This window comes from Python bivittatus, unplaced genomic scaffold (genome assembly GCF_059951505.1).
Source record: "Python bivittatus isolate LINGU-HERP-01145 unplaced genomic scaffold, Pbiv_v1 ctg000020_np1212, whole genome shotgun sequence".
Taxonomy (NCBI): domain Eukaryota; kingdom Metazoa; phylum Chordata; class Lepidosauria; order Squamata; family Pythonidae; genus Python; species Python bivittatus.
The window spans coordinates 2,201,743-2,222,412 of record NW_028277030.1 but is presented as its reverse complement, the minus strand read 5'-3'; the positions used below and the strand labels follow the sequence as shown (position 1 = coordinate 2,222,412).

Sequence of the window (20,670 nt, the reverse complement as noted above, 5' to 3'; positions counted from 1 at the left end):
CGAAGAGCAGGGGGCTAGATTGCTGCTGTGAACCCCCTCGCTCAGCTCTCCAATTGGTCATAAAGCTAACTTGGTTCCAGCCACTTTCGCCCAGCCAGCTCTGCGCAATATTAAAGTGACTCCTAATTTCGTTTTATTCCCACAGCCATACAGAGGCACATACACCCCTCCAGGGTTATAGTGCAGGCATTTACTTCTACTAAATTAGGCCATGGCTCGTGGTAGTTTGCTATTACAGATGCGTTTTTCGTCTTTGGCTGAATAACAAACAGCCTGAGCCGTAAATTAAAGACTCCATCCAGTTGAGCTCAACTCCTGGGGAAACACAGACGTGTATTTTTTCTGGCAACAGAGCAGAAATGTTGTGTCATCCCACCTTGTTTTTTTTTTCCGTCTCTGCAGGCCCAGCTTACCCTTCTATAATTCCCTGGCGGCCTCCACCCACGTGCTAATCAGGCCTGACCCTGCTTAGTTTCTCAAGATCAGCTAAGGGCGCTTCATTCAGGTTGAGAGGTTTATGCAAGTCCATCCTAAGTTATCAGTTTGTGGCTTAGTGCACTGTGCAAACCCAGTAAATTGAGAAAACCATGATTAAGGTAATAAGGGGTGCCTCGCGCAGTCAGAGCCAGCCTCTTTCTTTTAAAGTGAAGTTCGGAATTTTTACCCCTACTGGTATTATTTTATGCTTGTTTACGCAGACTTGCACCCACCACCCTTGTTTGATCGGTCGATTTTTGCAGGCAGCTTTCCCTTCATTCCTAGTGGAGATTGTAAGACGGCTTCTCTTCTTTAAAAAAAGCTATTTCTTTTTTTAATCGAGATAATCACCCCTTTTGAACCTCCGCTACCAAATTGGCAGTTGCCACCGGCAGCGGTGCATTGAGGCGCCCGCCAAAAGCCTCTCCCACTTCCGCCCCGGAGCGGCGCGTATTGGCTGCGCGACCGGCTGGCCGAGGGAGGCGGGGTGAAGCCGAGCGCTGCCTTGCGGGACCCGGCATGGAAAAGCGGCTACGTCCGGGGGTCGGAGTCGGGGTGGTGATCACGAGCCTTCAGCATGCCGGTTGCGTCCTATTAGGCAAGCGGAGAAGTGTCGTCGGGAGGGGCTCCTTCCAGCTTCCCGGAGGGCACTTGGAGTTTGGGTGAGCTGAAGGCGTGCCTGGCGAAAGTGCCGCACGGCTCCGCTGCTCCTGCGCGTGTGGACCGGGGGGGGGGGGTTGCGGGTTCAATCGTGGGCTGAAATCGGTGTTCTTCAAACGCGGCAACTTTAACGTGTGGACTCCAACTCCCGGAATTCCCCTGCCAGCATTCCGGGAACGGAAGTCCCCACATCTTGAAGCTGCCAAACTTGAAAAACACCGGATTAAATAAACTGTCATAGATGGGATGTCTTCTGAATGAACGCTCGATATTAATTTTAAAAAGCCGTGAGCCCCATGGAGCCGGGGCAAGGAAGGAAGGCGAAAAAGGAAGTAAGCAGCTAAGAGGTCAGTTGTTCTTGGTATCAGTAACTGTTTTAACTACGTTGAGTGTTAATTTTTTTAAGGCTTTTATTGATGGTAAAGCTACCAGATTTAGGTTGTAAAACACTGCACGAAGTGGTAACAGAGATACAGTAAACTAATTTTCTCTCATCTAGTGGCCATCTATATTTTTGTAGCCCAAATCTGGCAGTGCTAGTTATTAGCTAAACTAAAACAGGGAATTTTGCTACTGGTCTTCCTTGGAGCACAGAACTGAGGGGAAGGAAACGCTTTGATTCTAACAATGAGATGTGGAAGCTTTGCTTGACTTTCTAGTGGCTTTGCAAATTTGTTGGGCTTTCTCACATTTAGCATTTTTTCCCTATTTTCCTTTTTCAACCTTTGCAAAAACACAAAGGGGAGAAGATTTGATTACATGCTTCCCAGAGAAAACCTCTTAAGGATTAGTATAAAAGTACAATAAATAAGAAAAGAAACAATATCAGGGTACTGAAACATCAAAGATTTTCCACTACCTCAACATGCAAAAGGGCTTTACAGATGTCATTAATTATGCTGGATCACAGAAAATGAATTAATGAAAATAAATTCCTATTGCTCCTTTACAGACAAGACACCCATTTCTCTGAGAATAAGGCTAAACAAAGTTTATCTTGGACAAAAATATTCAGGCACTGTATTCGGAGTAAATGACTGCTAGTTGTCATATAAACTGTTCTTGTGATGTTTCAAACTGATAGGACCCATTCTTCCTTTCTGAATAGTTCATTCCTACCTTTTTTTCCTCTGTCCAGTGAAAGCTTGGTAGAATGTGCAAAGAGGGAAACCTTAGAAGAAGCCGCTTTGCATCTAACGAATGTGCAGTTTGCTTCAATTGTAAATGCTGCTAGTTTAAAGGACAATTACCATTATGTCACCATCTTAATGAAAGGAGAGGTTGATATGAACCATGAATCTGAACCAAAGAATCTGGAACCTGACAAAAATGAAAGTAAGATTTTTTAAACCCCAGGGAATACTGCTTAGCTAGAAAAATCTCTGTATCCATATTGTCTGTATAGCTATAATGTACAAATAAATTTGTTTCTTCTATTTGAACATGTTTCCTTGTGTGAAAGCACAAATTACATCTAGTATTTGTTTATACTGTGTCTAGGCAAGGCTTGGGCTTCAAGCTTATCTGATTATCTTGAAGTGAGCTGAATTAATTTCCAGGATCCAGGTTATAAATGTGCCCCAGTATTACAGTTTGAGTTGTCTGCTTAATGTTTGCCTTTAAACTTCCCGCAATAAAGCATGTGTCAAGCAGTATGCCTCCAGAATAATTTTGCGGGGATGCAATTCAGATATTATACTAAAATGTAATAATATAGCAGGAATGCTTGAATCTAGTTTTATGCAGGACAGTTTGTCTCCATCTGCTGCTCATGAGGACCCCAAGGCCATCTTGTTAGCCAGTATGAGAAACAAAATGTTGGATTACGATGGTTCTTGATCTGATCCTTTAGGGCTGCTATATTATGTGTGTTATTGAAGCAACTGTACTTAATTAAGCAGCCATTTCAAAGAGTTTGAGATCAGGGTAAACAATGGATCACTTTCCCCGGTATAGATTTGGATGACCATTAGGGATCAGTCTTTACCTATGCTGCCACCTGCATGCAACAGGTCTTCACCTCTTGAGAGGTGCCTATGTTTTAGATGTATGAAAGCCACAAGTATTTTTTTCTTTGTTTTTAATATATTCTTATGCTTTGCTTTTAATTTTCTTTTTTAAAATTGAACATTATGTACACCACTTTCAACTGTCATGGCCACATGGAGCTTCTAAAAATGATGCAGTACTGGTCTTTTGTGTTCTGGGTTAAAAAAGCAGTATTATGTCTTTGTATCACAACACTGTACTGTATGTATTTTAGCAGTTCACTACTTTCCAATGATTTTCTAGCTCTAGAAACTCCCAGTCCCAGGTCTGGTGCTACTTCATCCTGGCAATAATTGGTACATTAACTTAATACTTATGCTGAAACTTTTCTGTTCTCTCTTTTTTTGTAGGTTGGGAATGGGTAAAATGGGATGAGTTTCCATCAGCTGATAAACTCTTCTGGCCTCTACGCTGCTTAAGAGAACAAAATTATAATCCTTTCAAAGAAGAATTAAATCACCTCATGGGGTACACTGGAAACCTATGAAACAGTTAAATTTTCTGGATTTAAAACATACAGCATGCCAGTAGGTCCCTGTGAAAAGAGACCTTTGCTATCAGTACCAGTTGTACACTTGCTCTACATGTCTGGAACGAACTTCTGTCGCTACTGCATGACTGGCACTAATCATATTCCCTCCAAAAGCTGTATTTTGACATTTAGCCTCACAGATTATTTTTCTTTCTCTATCATAACAAATAAGATTTTAATACAAAGATGTACACTAGTAAGCACCTGTTAATGCATGCTTAATGGTAGTTTAAGGTAATGTGCTACTAGTCAAAGCAGCTGCAATAATGCATCATATACTGTATATTTTATGTTACTTGTTGAGCAGCCTTTGCTCTGTAGAAAAAATAATTGTATAGCAAAATAATTGTGGTTGCCCCCATAATTGATATTATCCAGTCTAATCACAAAGATCCATGTTTTAAAGTGACTTCCCATTCTAAACTGCTTTGCTGTCTTCTGACTTGGGAGAAGTACCATTGGCAAGAAGAGAAATTACTATCAGCTTGGGAAGTTCTCTTTTTTCATCATGAAGAATCTCTCAAAACTTTCTTTCCAGCATGGGAAAAACCACATGTTTTATGCAACTATATAGCCCACACTGTGTTCAGTTTTCTACTATGGTTACTTTTGCACGGTATGTTGAACCAAAACTTACTCAGCCACATGTTAGCTTAGTGTTTTGTGTGAACCATACCTCTGTGGTTCAGTTAACTGAATAAACCATATTGAACTATGAAAATCCATGTCATGTGAACCGAGCCTGTCATTTTTTCAGGCAGATTCTTTTTAAATAAAATAAAAAGCCTCTGGTTTTGGGATACAGGTAATCCACGACCTACAACAATTCGTTCAGCAACAGTTCAAAGTTACGACAGCGCCCAATAAATGTGGTTACGACCAGTCCTTGGAGTTCCAGCTGTCCCAGCACCCCTGCAGTCACATGATAGTGATCTGGGTGCTTGGCAACCCATTCGCACTTACAACCTGTTGCCAAGCACCCTGCGATCACATAATTTCCATTTGCAACCTTCTCCAACCTCAAAAAGTCAATGTGGAAGCTGGCAGGGAAGGTCACAAGTCACTGGGATAAGTTTCCCGATCCATGTACTCTCCCACACCCCCTTTGCACTTGCACTGGCCATTCATGCACCCCTGTGCACACTCCCTGATCTATATGGTGCCTCTTGCACACCCCCTTGCACCCTCCCTGACCCACAAAGCGCCTCACACGCACCCTCCCCAACCCATGCGGTGTGTCTCTCACACCCCCACGCACCCTCCCTGACCTGTGCCCACCTTGTACCCTCCCTGGTGCTTCCTGTGCACCCCCATTCATCCAGCCCACGCAGCGTCTTGCATCCCCGTGCACCCTCCCCAATCTATGCGGCACCTCTTGCGTGTACCCTCACACACCCTCTCCAATCTGTGCCTCTTGTGTACCCCCTTGCATCCTTACTGTGCCTCTTGTGCACCCTACCCAACCCTTCCCAGCACCCCTTCACTCACTCCCTTACCTGGTAGCAGCCACTTACCCACCTGCAAGCCTGGGACTTGCAACTTCCTGCCGGCTTCCCGTTGACTTTGATTGTGGGAAGCCGGCAGGAAGTTGCTTCACCAAACAACCGTGAAATTCAGTTAATGATGGCAACCAGGACTGCAATGATTGCCCTCGCTAAGCGATGCAGTCGCTAAGCAGTGCAATTGTGCTTTATGACCGCATCACTTAGCGATGGAAATTCTGGTCCCAATTGCCATTGCAAGTCAAGGGCTACCTGTAATTAGAATGAAGAAAAGGAGAAGTAAATTAGCAGAGGACTGGGATCCAAGAGGAAAGTGTTATTTTTTACTTAAAACTGACATGAGCAGCATTCTAGTAAGGGATCCCAACAGACAAAGACCAAAGACTGAAAAAGATTGGAAACCACCCTGGTAACCTCAGATAGTTGGGAATATGTGATCCAGTACAAGTGAAATCCCAACCCAAACAGGCTGAATTCACACATTATGCTTAAATCATGATTAAATTTTGGCCTAATGTGAAGATCCAGCCAATTCTGATTTAAATAAATAAATTAGGGTTTAAGAAAAACATGGGTTTTCAGGATGGTTAAATCCCTTCCTAATACTCAGGTTTTCTTAAAATTTACCTCTTCCTTTAGCTCACAGGGAAGGTCAAGTCCCTAGTGTTCCTACTGAAAAGCCTGCCCTTTTTCCACCACGCTCTTTCTCTCTGAGCTCTCCTCAGCTTCTACTGCTGAAGTATCCCATCGCCCTTGGCGTCCACACAGGATCATCTGCTGCCACTTCTCTCTCCCTTTTCCCTTGACCTCCTTACCTTTCCCTTCACCACGATCTCACAATTCCTTGTCTCTGATCTCTGAGACTGAGAACCAAAACCACCACCTGCATATGCTCTGGTTGCCAGACTTGGGGCATATTTGATGGATGTAGCTTGCTGTTAAAAATACAGGTAGTTGTTGCTTAATGAACACAACTGGGACTCCGTCATTAAGCAAGATATCATGTGACCACAACTTGCAATTTTACTGCTGGCTTTTCCATTGACTCTGCTTGTCGGAAGCCAGCTGTGAAGCGTGCAAATGGTGATCACATGACCGCAGGACACTGCAACACTCATTAGGTGGGAGGACCAGTTGTAAAATTAACTTTCCCAGTGCTATAACTTTGAACAATCACTAAACAAGACAGTCATTAAGCAAGGACTACCTGTACTGTTCAAGCAAACAAAAACATGATGGAGCCCTTAATTCTGGGAAAGCGCTTGTAGTTTGAGCAGTGCCATTTTGCAGTTACTGTAGCTTCGTGTTTCTGGAGACTAGGAAGGGTGCTAACTTCAAAGTAACTCCTCCCTGGGTTCAAATGACAAGTAGAGCCTGGGTAAGGTAAATACCCAGTTTGACTCAAGGTCCAGTTTCCCCTGACACGTTGAGTCTTGCAGAAACCATGGTAAATGACTTATGCTGATCTGATGCCAAATGACCATGCTTAAGTTCTCGGGGAACAGATGTTTTGGCCAGTTCAGTTGGTCAGCTCCCTTTTTATGCCAATTTAAAAAATGGTAGCCCAATTGGGACTGGAACCAACCCAGACAAAAAGGAAGAAAGCTTAGTCGCTTTATCCTTTTCAGCAGTTTCATATCCTTTGCATACAAGTGGAAGGAAAATAGAGTGGCTGAAGCAGGCTCACTTTTGCAGGGGCTCTCATCTGTGCTGGATGCTTTTGACTTTAAACATTCAGAGCCAGTTAAAGAACCTGATATTTAAGAATCCTGGGGATAAGATGATAAAATGTCTCCCCCTAACCTGCCTGAAAATTGTAATTTTTGAAGATTACTAAAATACCATTAAAATCATAGTGTTAGATATGGCATAGAAGGAAAATTATTTAAAAAGTGAGTTTAATACCTGAAATTTGAGGATAAATGTACTGTTTGACAGTGTGTAAGGTGGTATTTTTCAGCAAACACACTTAACTAATTTGCATTCTTTAGCACTTAAACCTTTTCAACAGTCCTCTATACTTTTGAATTTGAATTTGCCCACTTTGGAGAACAATGCCCTACATGGTACACACAAAAGCTAAATGTGGCCCTTAGCTTGGTCAAAGTTACACATGCAAATTCTATAATAGATTTTAGGTCTTGCAGTCAAAATCATGATGAGATCAGTATAAATTATCACAAATTCCTGTATTTTCAGGCTGATTCAGACATTTCAGACTTCAAATGATAGGGTAGAGGAGATTACAAATAATGTATTTTTCTTTATGATTATAGAGCACATAGATTTCTAACTACTTGTGCTGCCTGAGGGTCAAGGTACTTTTCAACCATCCCCTCCCCAGTATGGCAATATCATTTAAAAAAAAAAAATCAGTATTTTAATAAAAGGTCTGGTTGGACAAACAATAATCATTCATAAAGGAAAAAGTTCACAATCCTATGTGATACAGCTCAGTATCTACAAATTCAGTATTTTTAATGAAATTTTATTTGTAAAGGGCCTATTCACAATAAATTACAAAATTAGTTTGTTTGTATTTGATATAAACATACACAATATGGTTGTGAGTGAATCCTACTAGCAAATTTCATACAAAACTAGTTTTTTACACCTTCGTACTCTTCATGTATATTGGACTACAACTCCCATCACAAAAAAGTCTAGGAAATGGTAGTGCTGGTGGAATATTACAAGCTAATGCACATGGAAAGTACCAGGCTGGGGAAATCTCATCTAAATACCTAATCCTTTCTGATATGTAATCAGAAAGACTATTAGATCTGGAGATCCACTAGCAGACTTTTGCTCATGGAATGCTTCTGTTAATGGGGTAGAATGGAATTCTCTCCCACATCTCCTTTCATGCTGCTCGAAGATCCATTCTGAAAGACTGGAAGACCCACCATAAAAATATATTAAGGAATTAGTAACAATTCCCTCCTTGCTGTTTATAGAAGTACCCCCAAGCAACAGCTAATTTGCAACTTCTCACAGATATTTTGTGCAAAAACATATTTTTAGGAGTAAACACATACCAGAATAGTGCCAGAACACATTTCCATTGGCTACCTCCAGCATTATTCCAACAATTATCTGAAACTCTGGAATAAACTCATATTCATCAAATACAAGAGAATGATTCCCATGAATTTGTAAGTTTCCTGCTTGGTACCGCAGCCATCATCTGGACTGCAGAATGTGTATAATGATGATGTACAGTCTGCTTTCACTGGCACATAATCAACTGATTCAGATGCAGTCCTTAATCCGAGTCACTGCTGCTACTCGAGGAATCAGTTGACATAACCTCTACATCATCCTCATTCTCCTTATTATGTCCAGGAGGTTCTAACATAAAGTCATTGCTATGATTAGGAGGAAGCATGTTCATTGACATGTCACTTGATTGCCAGGGATACTGAGGTGCAAGTACATCTGAAGAAAAAAGAAAACAAATATGCAATTACTCCATGTTCCAGTTGTTTTTTTTTATAATAATATATGAAAATGACTTGGAAGAACCTTCTGAACTTATAACCAGAAATTTACAGTATAAAACTGCACAGCATTTCTACAGAAATCAAAGTAAGCCAGCCACGCATTTGTAACTCTCAATGATTTCAAAAGAGAAGACTATACTATTTTTCCCATTAAACCCTCTGATGCTAGGAATGTGGAGCTCAACCCTTGTTAGAAAAGCAAACTCATACATTTTATACTTAACAAGAATTGTGGGATGAGCATCCTTTAGCTTTTCATTTTTTAAAGTATTTTTTTTAAGTAACATGCTAATTAAGACCATTTTATGTCTATACATTTCTCAAAATACATAGGGGGAGAGCTTGTGGAAGTCTATGGTAGCCAAAAATCAGAAAGGCTACTGTAGTACCTTTTTAGACTAACAAAATGTATTAAAAGGCATAAACCTTCTTGAACTATATCTTTAAAAGCTGACTTTTAAGCTAGTATAAAAAGATGCTACCAGACTCTTGATTTCTGGCTACAATGAGAAGCACTCAGTTCAGCTGGATGGATCCATAAAACTTACCAAGAAACTAGAGGTATCCAATGAAGTGAGCTGTAATTCATGAAAGCTTATGCCTTGTAATAAAATTTGTCAAATCTAAAAAGATCCTACCAGACTCCTCCTAATTTCAAAATAGAACAGGAAACATACCATGCATGCATATAAAATAATTGGACCAACTGATGTTCCTGTTAATTTTTTTACAATTGATTTTCCATTGGGGCACAGCTGCCTACTGCTTACCATCTCCCTTTGTAAACTGAATGGATGCTTACCATGGATAGCAAATAGATTTCCCACTGTAAAGTAACTGGACAAATACCCTCCCCCATATAAAATCAAATGAAGTCTCCCAGGCACAAAAAATGGATTTCCCAGAGTAAAACAAACCAATTCCTTCCGTGATAAATACAGCTGCTATTCCCCACATACAAGAAGTATAAACCACTGGCCATAGTTAATAATTTCAAAAAGAAAAAAAGTAGATTGCTGGTAGTAGAAGAAAGATCAAAGGGCCTCAAGAAGCTGAAAGACTGGAATTTAATTTGTGCATCTTAAAGCTAAATTGCTGGGTGGAAGTCAGAAAGGGGTGAGACATCTGTGATAGAGAATATGGCTCCCAGCATTTTTCAAAAAGCAATTTCTTCTTCTCTCTTCAGGCACTGGGAATAGCAAACTTATTTCTTATGAAGCACAAACTAAACAATAAAGCTTTCAGCAGCACTTCCCTAAGAACACCAAGCCATCCCAGCTTCACGATGGTCAATGTCTATTCTTTTTACCTCCACCTACAGAGCATTGTGTTTCTACCAGGCAGCTCATAAAGTTTCCCAACAAGCACACAGCCAGAACTGGTTCCCCTGCAGCATTTGTGTTACCCTCTACCACCTTGAGCCAAGAGAGTGCCATCTAAGAGCATACAGAATGTCAAGGTGTAGGCAATGGTGAAATAGTATGGTGATCTTAGAGGATGCAAATGCTTTGAGGGCATACTAGTGACTCCGCAAGGGCACAGTGGCATTTGCAAGCTTTAGAAGGACCTAACTAAAGTTCTCATAAGACAGCAAATAAATAACAGGTATTCTTTGTGCTATCTCCCACTTATTTTAATTGGTCAATAAGCTAATTTGCTTTTCTCTCTCTTCCTTACATCAACCCTAAAAATCTCTGGCTTATCATGTCCCCAACTCCCCTCTACTATTTTCCAAACCACTTATCCTCCTTTCATCTAAAAGCTTATTCAATTATTATTTATTTGTGTTATTTTTTCCAATTCATTTCTCAGGCTATTACCTAAACCTTCCAGGATCTTGTCTTCTTTAGAAATCCATTTGCTTAACTCTTCCTGCCATTAATAAAACGTTACTTTTTCCATTTAAATAATCACAAGATCAAGTTCTTTACTCTAAAATTAGCAGTATATACATTTTCACCAGAAAAGTATTTTATAGCAGAGGTAGGCAACCTTGTTCCCTCCAAAGGTTTCAACTTCAGTGGTAAGATATTGAGATGCTGATATTCCAAAACATCTGAAGGCCTCAGGTTATCTATTCCTGATCTTGTCCCTCTTCGCTGCATTTCAGTGACACTTATCTTTCCCTTACGGGCCAACTTTGATTTAAAAGTTAGAAATAATTCATCTCCTCCTGATAAAGTACTAAACCTAAGCATTTTTTAAAACAACCAATCCTTTTAGTTGAGCATCTACAAATACCGTACATACATTTCACTACACTGATCAGTAAATGCTTTCAATAGTTTCAGTTTTAATCTCTTGGAATATATTACAATTTATTTAAAATTAAATTAATTCTTAAATAAAACAATTTATTTCAAGGGACTTGTCCTTATTTTCCTAATTTCATTAACTTCTGAGACCTAGAACTTCCATCCATGCCTAAGGTTCAACATTGCAGATCCTGTACATGTGTATGCATTTTATACACATGAAGTGCACATATGAACACACATTAACAGCAGGCTTCATTTCTCTTAATTTTCTATTACCTGGCAATCTGCCGGCTGCAAGTGCATCCCCCGGTAAGTGTCCATTAACTCCGTTTGCTGAAGGATTGTTCATCTGACCCAAAAGACCACTCCTCATCTCCAAATCAGTTGGATATGGCCTTCGAGGATCCCCTTAAAAATAATAATTTTGTTTGCAATTCTGAACAAATTATCTATTTGTAAAGCAAATATATAATAATGGTTTTTCTCCTGGCCTGATCATTTTTACTATTGCTTTCATTTATTTTTATTATTTCTTTTAACCTTCTATAAACCTCCCGCAGTCATTGGTGAGTGGCTGGCTTTAGAAATAGAACAAGTGAATGAATAAATAAGTTATTCCTTTTACCCATATTCACAAAAATATCTTAGATAAGTTAACAGCTGTTCACTTGGTAGCACAAAGCATGCTTGTATAGTCAGAAGTTCAGAGTCAAAGGCAAAAAGATGCAGCACTCACTGTGTTGGCAACTCCTTAAAGCAGTTACACCTTTTCTCAGGTTGCCCTCTGCAACTATAGCTTGATTCTAGAAGGCATATTCAAGGAATTGCAGACGCATGCTACATCCACACCCATGTGTGCTCCAAAGCATCTTTTCCTCTTAAAAATCCAAAGCACTGCACAACCCTCTTATTTATGTAAGAAATTATATATTCCGCATTACCTGTCTGTCAAATTTAGCAAGCATCAGTATACATACACATATATTTGCAGTTACCAGAGAACATTTAAATACCTACTATCAGTGAAAATAAGACAGTATATACATATTTATTATTTACCTGGCACCCACGTCAGAGGAGCGCAAACAGCATTGCTGGCACTAATTCTATGAGCATATTTAATTATTTCTTCAGAAGAAATAGCTCCTGTAAGAAATGTAGATTAAAAAAAAAAATACAGTGAGTGCATGCATGCATCCATTCTGCAACATAAATTCACTACTAGAGGTAGTCTTTCAGGTAAAAAACGTAGAAGCAGTAACATTATAAAATGATTGCTTGCCTTTCTTTTCCTGAGTCTTTTTTTTTTTTTTTTTTGCAGTTCTACATGCATTTTTAATCTCTCTTCTACAATGGATGTTTATATCTTATAGAGTACTACATTTTCATATGGCATGGTGGCTCTCATATGAGAAGCTCCTTGAAATTTCTAAATGAAAGTAATTCCTATGTCCTCAAATTAAATTCTTGTACAAAAATGCTGTAGTAAAAGCCAAACATTTAGAATATTTCTCTCTGCCAAATCATTCATTTATATGACATTACAGACAGTAACAGAGACATTCCAGTGTCATGGTAGTTTTACTATGTTTCAGTTCTGCTCTATAATTCTGTGTAGTTGAATTATAACTCCCAGCTGCTCTAGTGTAAAGAATGTCAGGAGTTACAATTTTCCAATCTCCGGAGGGTCACCATTTCCCCTTCTTATAATTATACCTAGCATCCTGGGGATGAAGCACCAAAACCTGCCTTACAGAGCTGGAGAAACTAAACTGGCAATACATGTATTACTCAATTGCTCCTTTTACTTTAACCTCGTTCCTTTCCTAAATAGATGCTCTGGCAGGAAACTGTTCTTGGACCATTGCTCCAAGATCTTACAGAAGATTGCAAGATTTTATTTATTTAATTTTTTGGAGTCACAGCTGTAACATGTGCAAATGATTGAAAATGCCGTAGACTGAACAACAGTAAAGTACGGGTAATGATACTGATTTGTGTTGTTTTTAAAATGTACCATAAACTTTTTTAAAATTATAATCATTGATGAAAATAAATTACAACTGAAACACAAACATTTATAAATTTCATGAGAGACACAAATCAATTTATGGTTGTAAAAATAGATCAGACTTCCTAAAATATAATAAAAACAACACTCACCCTTTCTTGCCTTTTCTATTGATTTCAGCTTTTCTTTTGCTTGATAAACAGCTGTAGCCTATATGTAAAATAGTATTTAATGTTATGCTGATTTATAATAAAAAGCTCATTAGTCTTTCATAAATCCTCTTTATGTTAAATCATTCAAACCTCATACGGTTATGTTTCAAGAAACCTATATAACAAATAGGTTGAATGATATGCACTTTGATAAACAATTTTTTGCACAAGGTCTAATAAATCAAGGGGAGTAGCCATTCTTTTTAAAGCTGGCATAAATTTCAAGGTTCAAAAGATTTTGAAAAATAGGGAAGGTAGATATATATTTATAGAAGGGGAATTTGACAATATTAACTCTAGCATTACCTCTAGCACCTATATATGCTCCTAATCAGGGTCAGATTGGTTTCTTACAAAAGATTATGAACAGTAAAAAAAAGTAACACATAATTTTATAATAGGAGGGCACTTCAATACTGATGCATTAAAACCTCAGATAGGAATGTATAAGAGACTTCGAAATTTAATGCATAGTCATGGATTCATAGATATATGAATTATGAACCCTACAACAAAAGCACATACATTTTATTCAGGTAGACATAAATCTCATACTAGGATAGACTACATATAGATATCTAAAACTTTTTCAAATTTCCTGCAACAAGTTAAAATTGCACCAATTCTTAGATCACACTCCAGTGATTATTACACTCAGATTAGAAGAGATTATTTCATTTACTTAAAATTGGCGTTTTAATGCTATATTACAGCATTAAATGTAGCAGCAAAGCAACAACTAACACAAACTTTGACTTTTTTAAAAAAAAAAATAATACAAATGAAACATCAGTAAGTACAAGGTAGGATGCTATGAAGGCAGTATTGAGAGAAGAGTGTATAAATCAAATGAGTGATAAAAAATCATCAGCAAGTAAGCTTTTTTAAGAAATTAACAATTTATTAGCAAACTCTAATAGAACTGGATTAGATAGTATTTACAAACAGCTAGTAAATAAAAGGAGAGAGTTAGATGATTTGGAGATAAATAAAATCTCCTCTCAGATTATTTTTGCTAAGCAAAGATATTATGAACATGACAATAAAAATTCTGGAATACTGGCAAACAAATTGAAAAAAGCTAAGGAAAAAATATATTAGTGTAATTAAAAACAGCAATGGTCAAATTGTGACCAAAACCAAAGATATAAGTGAACAATTTAAACTTTTTTTCAAAAATTATATTCTTCAAATAATGCATCACCAATAAAAATTAATCAATTTTTAAAGCCAAGAGTCACTTATACATCGGCGTATAAATTTAATAGACAGACAGACAGACAGACATTCCCAGTATTGGCTCCAGAAGATATCCAATTTACAGAATTTCTTTTTTCTATTTCAGAAATCTCTGAAGTTTTCAATACTATTAAAAATGGAAAGTCATCTGGCCCTGATAGATTGTCAGGGGAATTTTATAAAGAATTTAAAGAGATTTTAATACCTGAATTTTTATTTTTATGCAATTCTTTGCACCAAGGGGACCCTTTACAAAGTCTTAGAAACAGTCTAAGATAATTTTGATCCTTAAATCAGGTAAAAATTCCCTTATCTTATAGGCCCATTTAACTTAACACGGAGTATAAACTGTACACTAAATTGTTAGCTAATTGACTAACATTGATTATAGGTCAAATTATTCATATCAATCTGGCTTTATTCCAAATCAAAATATATCTACCCCTATCAGGAAATTATTAAATATTATACAATTTAGTAACATTGATAAATCTTCCCCAGCTATTTGTTCTTTAGATATATTTAAAGTTTTGATTCTCTGGAAATACAATTTTTAAAACAAATATTAATTAAATTTAAATTTGGGGGTGGTTTTCATGATTGAATATATTTATGGACCAACTAAAGCCCAGATATGACTTAAATTTATGATTCAGATCCCATCACAATTTTAAGAGGAACCAAGCAGGGTTAACCGTTATCATCTTTACTATTCAGTCTAGCTATAGAAGCATTGGCAATAGCACTTAGATCCAATAATCAGATTTGTGGGATGAAAATAGAAGATAACATGTATCTTTTACATCTATTTGCAGATAATATGATTTTGATTCTCTCAAGTGCTTCCTATTCAGCTAGTTATATTAAGAAGAAATTAGAGGAACTTGCAGAGGAGTCAGGACTCTCAGTTAATTTTCATAAATCAATTTAATGTTTTTCATATTCCCCCAAAAACTGAAAAGGAAATTTCCACAGTTTTAGGGGTTCCAATAGCATATAATTCTTTAAAATATTTAGGTATTACTATTACTAAAATATTAATAAAATCTTTACAGATAACTATATACCAGCATGGAAGAAATTAAATAAGGAAATGAACAATTGGGCTTCAAAACATTTCAATATTTTACGGCGAACTGCAGCAGTAAAGTGTGTGGCTTAACTTTTTATTTCAATGCCTCCCAGTGGTAATTCCAGAACAGGCTTTAAGACATTGGCACAAAACAACAACAACAACAAAATAGAAAGCTTCTGCTTTCATGCAAAAAAACTGAGAGTAAATAAAAGGAAACAGGGAGGCTGGGGCATGCCCAATTTGTTAATATATTATCAAGCAGCACAGCAACAAATAGGTGATAAGCTACCATGGCTTTTTTGGTATCAACTCAAATCTCTTTTGGGCAATAGAAATATTAGAGCTTCAGCAATATAGCCTTATACTAATTTTGAGAATTTAATACATTATTTAGAACAATCAAAAGGAACAATCTCAAAAATTTATAGGTTATTACTGCAATCAGAAATAGGAGATCCACCATATGGATTAAAGGAAGCTTGCGATACTGATCTTGGTAATCTCATACAGGAGACAAACTGGCAGCAGTTATGGAAACCAGGTAGATTCAGTTCAGCTTCAATGCAAGAATGGCAGTGGAAGATTATACATCGTTAGCATTGGACTTCTGTTAGATTGGCACATATATATCAGTATTATTCTTCCAAATGCTGGAGAGGTTGTCAAAAAAAAAAGGGGGGGCATTTTTTCACTTGTGGTGGTCATGTGATAAAGTTACATCATTTTGGCAAAAAGTTTTGGAGAGATAAGTATTATCACTAAACAAAGAAATGAACCCTCTCCAGAGTTAGGCTTATTGCATTTATTTACAGGACCAAACCATAAGCTTAAAAATAAAGAACTGATTATTTATTTAATTTTAGCAGCCAAAATAATAATTGTGCGACACTGGGAAATTTTAGATAACAATTGAGTTGTGGATTAACAAGGCCTCTTCAACTGCCACATTAGAAAAAAAAAATCACAAGTAAAGTTAAAGTAATGAGACTTCAGAAGCATGAACTACAATTTTATCAAATTGGATGGATTTTATAGTTTACCTTAATAGCAATAGATTATAATTTGGTGTACTCTATATATATGATAAATTTTCACATGTATAGCACCTGTCTCTTTATTCACATAGTTGTTTTTTTACCTGCTCAATGGTGTCCAATTCTCAGAGACTGCCTGGACAAGTCCCTATAGTTTTCTTGGCAAGGTTTTTCAGAAGTGGCTTGTCATTGCCTGCTTCCTAGGGCTGAGAGAAAGTGACCGGCCCAAGGTCACCCAGCTGGCTTTGTACCTAGGCAGGACTAGCACTCATGATCTCCCAATTTCTAGCCTGATGCGTTAACCCCTACATCAAACTAGCTCTCATTCACCTAGTAGTAGATCTTTTTTGTATTTTCTATATCTTTCTTTACATGTATCTGTCGGGCAGAGTGATAATCACAAACACTCCTGTTTGTGCAGAGCGCAGCAAAAACTCCAGGAAAATATTAGCCATGAAAGCAAACACAATTCAATGTCCATTTCTTGTTTCCCAAAGAAATCCAGTCAGAAAATATATACTAACTGGTGTTTATTGATAAACATGCAAAATTCCATAAAATGCAAATATCATACAAAATATAAAGAAAAACACATCTTCTCATGTAATTGTAGCATCCAAGACTTATTAGCAACACAAGCTTAACAAAATCTCTAGCTACAAACTCTTAGAGAAGAGGTACACTACTTGGTAATTTGTTACAACTACGTAGCCCATAAAACCTACATAGTGGCTAACACTAAAACAACTAACAACTACTCAGAGAGGCTGCACATTTTCCTCCCCTTGTATTATAGCTCTATGCCACCCCCACTGGGTAACTAGCATACACACGCCAATAGGTGGCAGTAAATAGCACAATACACAACACACAATAACAGGTGTTTTTCACATGATCTCTGTAGCCAAAATATTATCTGTTATTGTTGTAAAGATAACGGGATGAATCCTTTCCCATGAGAAAGAAAATCCTGACAGTATCTTGGATTTATGTTAATATAGTAACCTGATAATGCTTGAAATGAAAAAAAAAAGTCCTTTTTAAAGAAGTTAAAATTAGATTAGTATAGGAGGTATGCAAGTTATCCTAATCAAAGGAAAAGTTTAAGAACAGTGGCTTAATTATTTAATAGGATCTCAAGCATGTATCTGTACTTCTTTAGGGCTATATTTCTAACTATTGTGCTAACAAAAAAAATCTTGATCCAGTGCCTGGATTAAAATTGTGCTAAACCTTGGTTTAATCATGGGTTGTTAAATAAACCAGAACTGGCTGAGTTCACACAAAATGCTAAAGCAAAACTGCATTGACTGATTTTGTACAGCGTGCTATGCCAAAATATGGTTGTGGTTCAAAGTACTGTACAGATTCAGCCTCTTGGTTAATTACAGTTTCATGTGACCAGGCAACAATTTGATAAACAAGAGGGTACTGCGTCAGGCTTACACAGCCATTATGTCTTCTTTAGTGACATGCTTTAGGATTCATCTAAAATATCTACATGGTTACTGGCTAGCACATCCAAATACCAGGAACTATTCAGCTAGGAGCTGGACTACCAGAAAAAAAACCCTGCAGACTAACACAGACAAAGGAAACAGATTTAGGGAAACTAATCCTAAAGCAAAAAGAAACTATAGATTTCAAGAGAGTAAAAGACAGCTTTGGTTTGCTGTGGCATAGTAACTAGGGCAAGGATTGAGGAAATTAGAAATGAACTAGCATAATTTGTATTTACTAGATATATTTAATACTAATAAACTATACTTCCTTTCTGTATGACTGATTTAATAGGCACAAACATCCAAAGATATCAAGCATTTCACCTACAGACTCACCAGAATATGCTCTGCTTCTTTCAGTTGTTTCTGAAGCTGCTGAATATCATTGTCTCTTTTCTCTACCACTTTTTCCAATACCTGCATTTCATGGTGAATTTTCCCTTGATCAAGAGCTAGTTTCATTAACTCTTGGAACTCTTTATCCCGCTGAATCAACAATTCCAGGATCTGTTCAATAACAAATAATTATATATTACAGGAAAATGTAACTTATCAATTTCAGGATTTTCAACAAACTTTAATCTGGTAGTTCTGTATCTTTTTGTTGTCACCTAGTAGCTTTCCAGATTTTTGCAGCCCAAATCTGATAGCCCTAGTTATAAAATCCCTGGGCCTGAAAAAACAAGTATAATAAAAGCATTCATGTAACAACATTCCAGTAAAGTAGAGAAACAGATGAACTAGTTTACCTTTCAGGCTGGTTAACATGTAGATAACTGATTAACAAAATGGAGATTTACTACAGTTTTATAAGATTTTTAAACTTTTTACCTGGCTCTCTTCCCCAGGCTGTGCTAGCTTCTGGTTTCTTGAAATTGCCAAAACTTCAATCAGTTCTCTAAAGAAAAGTCCCATAACAAGTGTGGGAGGAAAGAAGAGAGAGTTTTAGTGTACTATCCACTCCTTCAAAACAAATAAATTAAGTCTTCTTCCTTCCATCTGAAACCGCACTTCCCTATTGTTTTAGCTGATCAGGGTAAACCCAATTAGATCTGATATTTGAGGGAAATAATTATATTATTGCAGATAGTAAAAAATTAAAATGACAGTTTAGGTGGTCATAGATTACAGTATTATATGTATTAGCAGAGAGATAAGAGATGGGATGGGGATTCTATTTTTAAAATATATAGTTTGTGAAATTGGGCCAGGAAGGGCATGGTGTCTAAAGCAGACATCCTGTCTATAGTGGCTCCAGTTGGGCCACTATAGGGTTTTTTCTTAACTGCGAAAAACCAGTAATTTCTTTCTTTTCTTTTTTTGAGTCATCAATAGCTAATGACTATGGTTTGTCAGGTGAAGTAGCATGTGCAATGTAAAGCAAACCTTTAAAAATAGCTGCTCAGAGATGTACCAACATAAAGCTACATTCAACTGCAAGAAGTGATTTTTGCACCCCACAGTCTTGAACGTTGACATTTACAAAAAAATTTCGAAAGAACAATAATTTTTCACAGAAAATAAGACAGATTCAAAAAGAATGCCAGTTCCTTCCTGTCTCCAACATAACGTAAGCGGACTTCCCTCAGCTGGTGCCCCCCAAATCTGCTCCCGCAAGTTTCCCAGCCGTCCACGACTGTTTTGCAGGAATCTCCCTTTACGGCTCAGTTTGTCACGTGAACCTAGAAATTAATCATTTGAAATTGGGTACTTATTAACCGTCCGATAACACGCTGTGTGCGTCAAGACGCCACGAGTCCCACTTTAACCCACACCCTTTTAGCCTAGCTAGCGGTTGTGCAAACCCAAGCCTGTGTGGTTAGTCACGCGGTCGGTGTGATGATGGGGATGATGATGATAATGCGAGCCCCGAACGTTGGCTGCCTTAAAACATGGTTAGGCTATTCCAGGGGAAGCGCGCCGCCCGAGCAAAGCCGCGCAGCCAAGCGCGAAGGGCAGCGCTCGAGAGAGTCCGCGGCGCGGCGGCCACGAGCGCTTACCTGGCCAGCAGCTCCAGATCTTCCAAGGCAACCAGCAGCCTCTCCCTGGTGCTACTCTGCTCCCCGTTCGCTCCAGCCGCCATCGCACCGCCTCTGCTGCCCGGAAGGGGAAGCCGTGGGAGAGAGCGGAGACGCCTGCAGCGGGGCAGCGGCCCCTGGCGGCGCCTCGTAGCCTCGGCGTCGGTTTCCGCGCGGGGAAAAGGTGAAATCGACGCCCCTTTAATGCCGCAATCCTGTGCCGGGTTATCGCGTTACGTTCAACAAGGCTTCTTCCCCGCAAGGAAGGGCTTCTAGGAAACAGGAACCCCGTTCATTGGGGCCGCTTTAACGTGGGGGAGAGGGGTATAGTGGCTGGCCCACTACATCTGCATTTAACCCCTTGCATTTCTTCATCGGTTTCGGGGAGGTTCTCCCTTTTCCTACATCCCACCTCAGTTTGTTGCAAAGGGTGGGGGGGCGTTTAAAACGTTCACAACGTCATTAATAAAATTAGGGGAGCTACTCTATGCTGGGAAAGGTAAAAGAAAAAGGACGACCAGCAGCAAGGTGGACCGACTCAGTTACACAGGCGATGACAGCACCGTTGGGAGACTTGAGAGACCAGGTTAGGGACAGA

General features: G+C 38.3%; 2 protein-coding genes across 2 annotated transcripts; one reads left to right on the top strand and one right to left on the bottom strand.

Moving 5' to 3' along the window:
* Window positions 1–821: 821 nt before the first annotated feature.
* Window positions 822–4,443, top strand: NUDT15 (nudix hydrolase 15). The gene is made up of 3 exons (XM_007430758.4): window positions 822–1,139; window positions 2,276–2,472; window positions 3,537–4,443. The coding sequence occupies exons 1-3, from the start codon at window positions 997–999 to the stop codon at window positions 3,671–3,673; spliced, it is 477 nt and encodes a 158-aa protein (XP_007430820.1). The 5' UTR covers window positions 822–996; the 3' UTR covers window positions 3,674–4,443.
* Window positions 4,444–7,687: 3,244 nt separating this feature from the next.
* Window positions 7,688–20,218, bottom strand: MED4 (mediator complex subunit 4). The gene is made up of 7 exons (XM_007430757.4): window positions 20,055–20,218; window positions 18,886–18,952; window positions 18,391–18,561; window positions 13,145–13,202; window positions 12,041–12,127; window positions 11,258–11,389; window positions 7,688–8,658 (listed from the first exon to the last, which is right to left on the bottom strand). Exons 1-7 carry the CDS (start codon window positions 20,135–20,137, stop codon window positions 8,486–8,488), a joined length of 771 nt encoding a protein of 256 aa, XP_007430819.1. The 5' UTR covers window positions 20,138–20,218; the 3' UTR covers window positions 7,688–8,485.
* Between the last annotated feature and the right edge of the window lie 452 nt (window positions 20,219–20,670).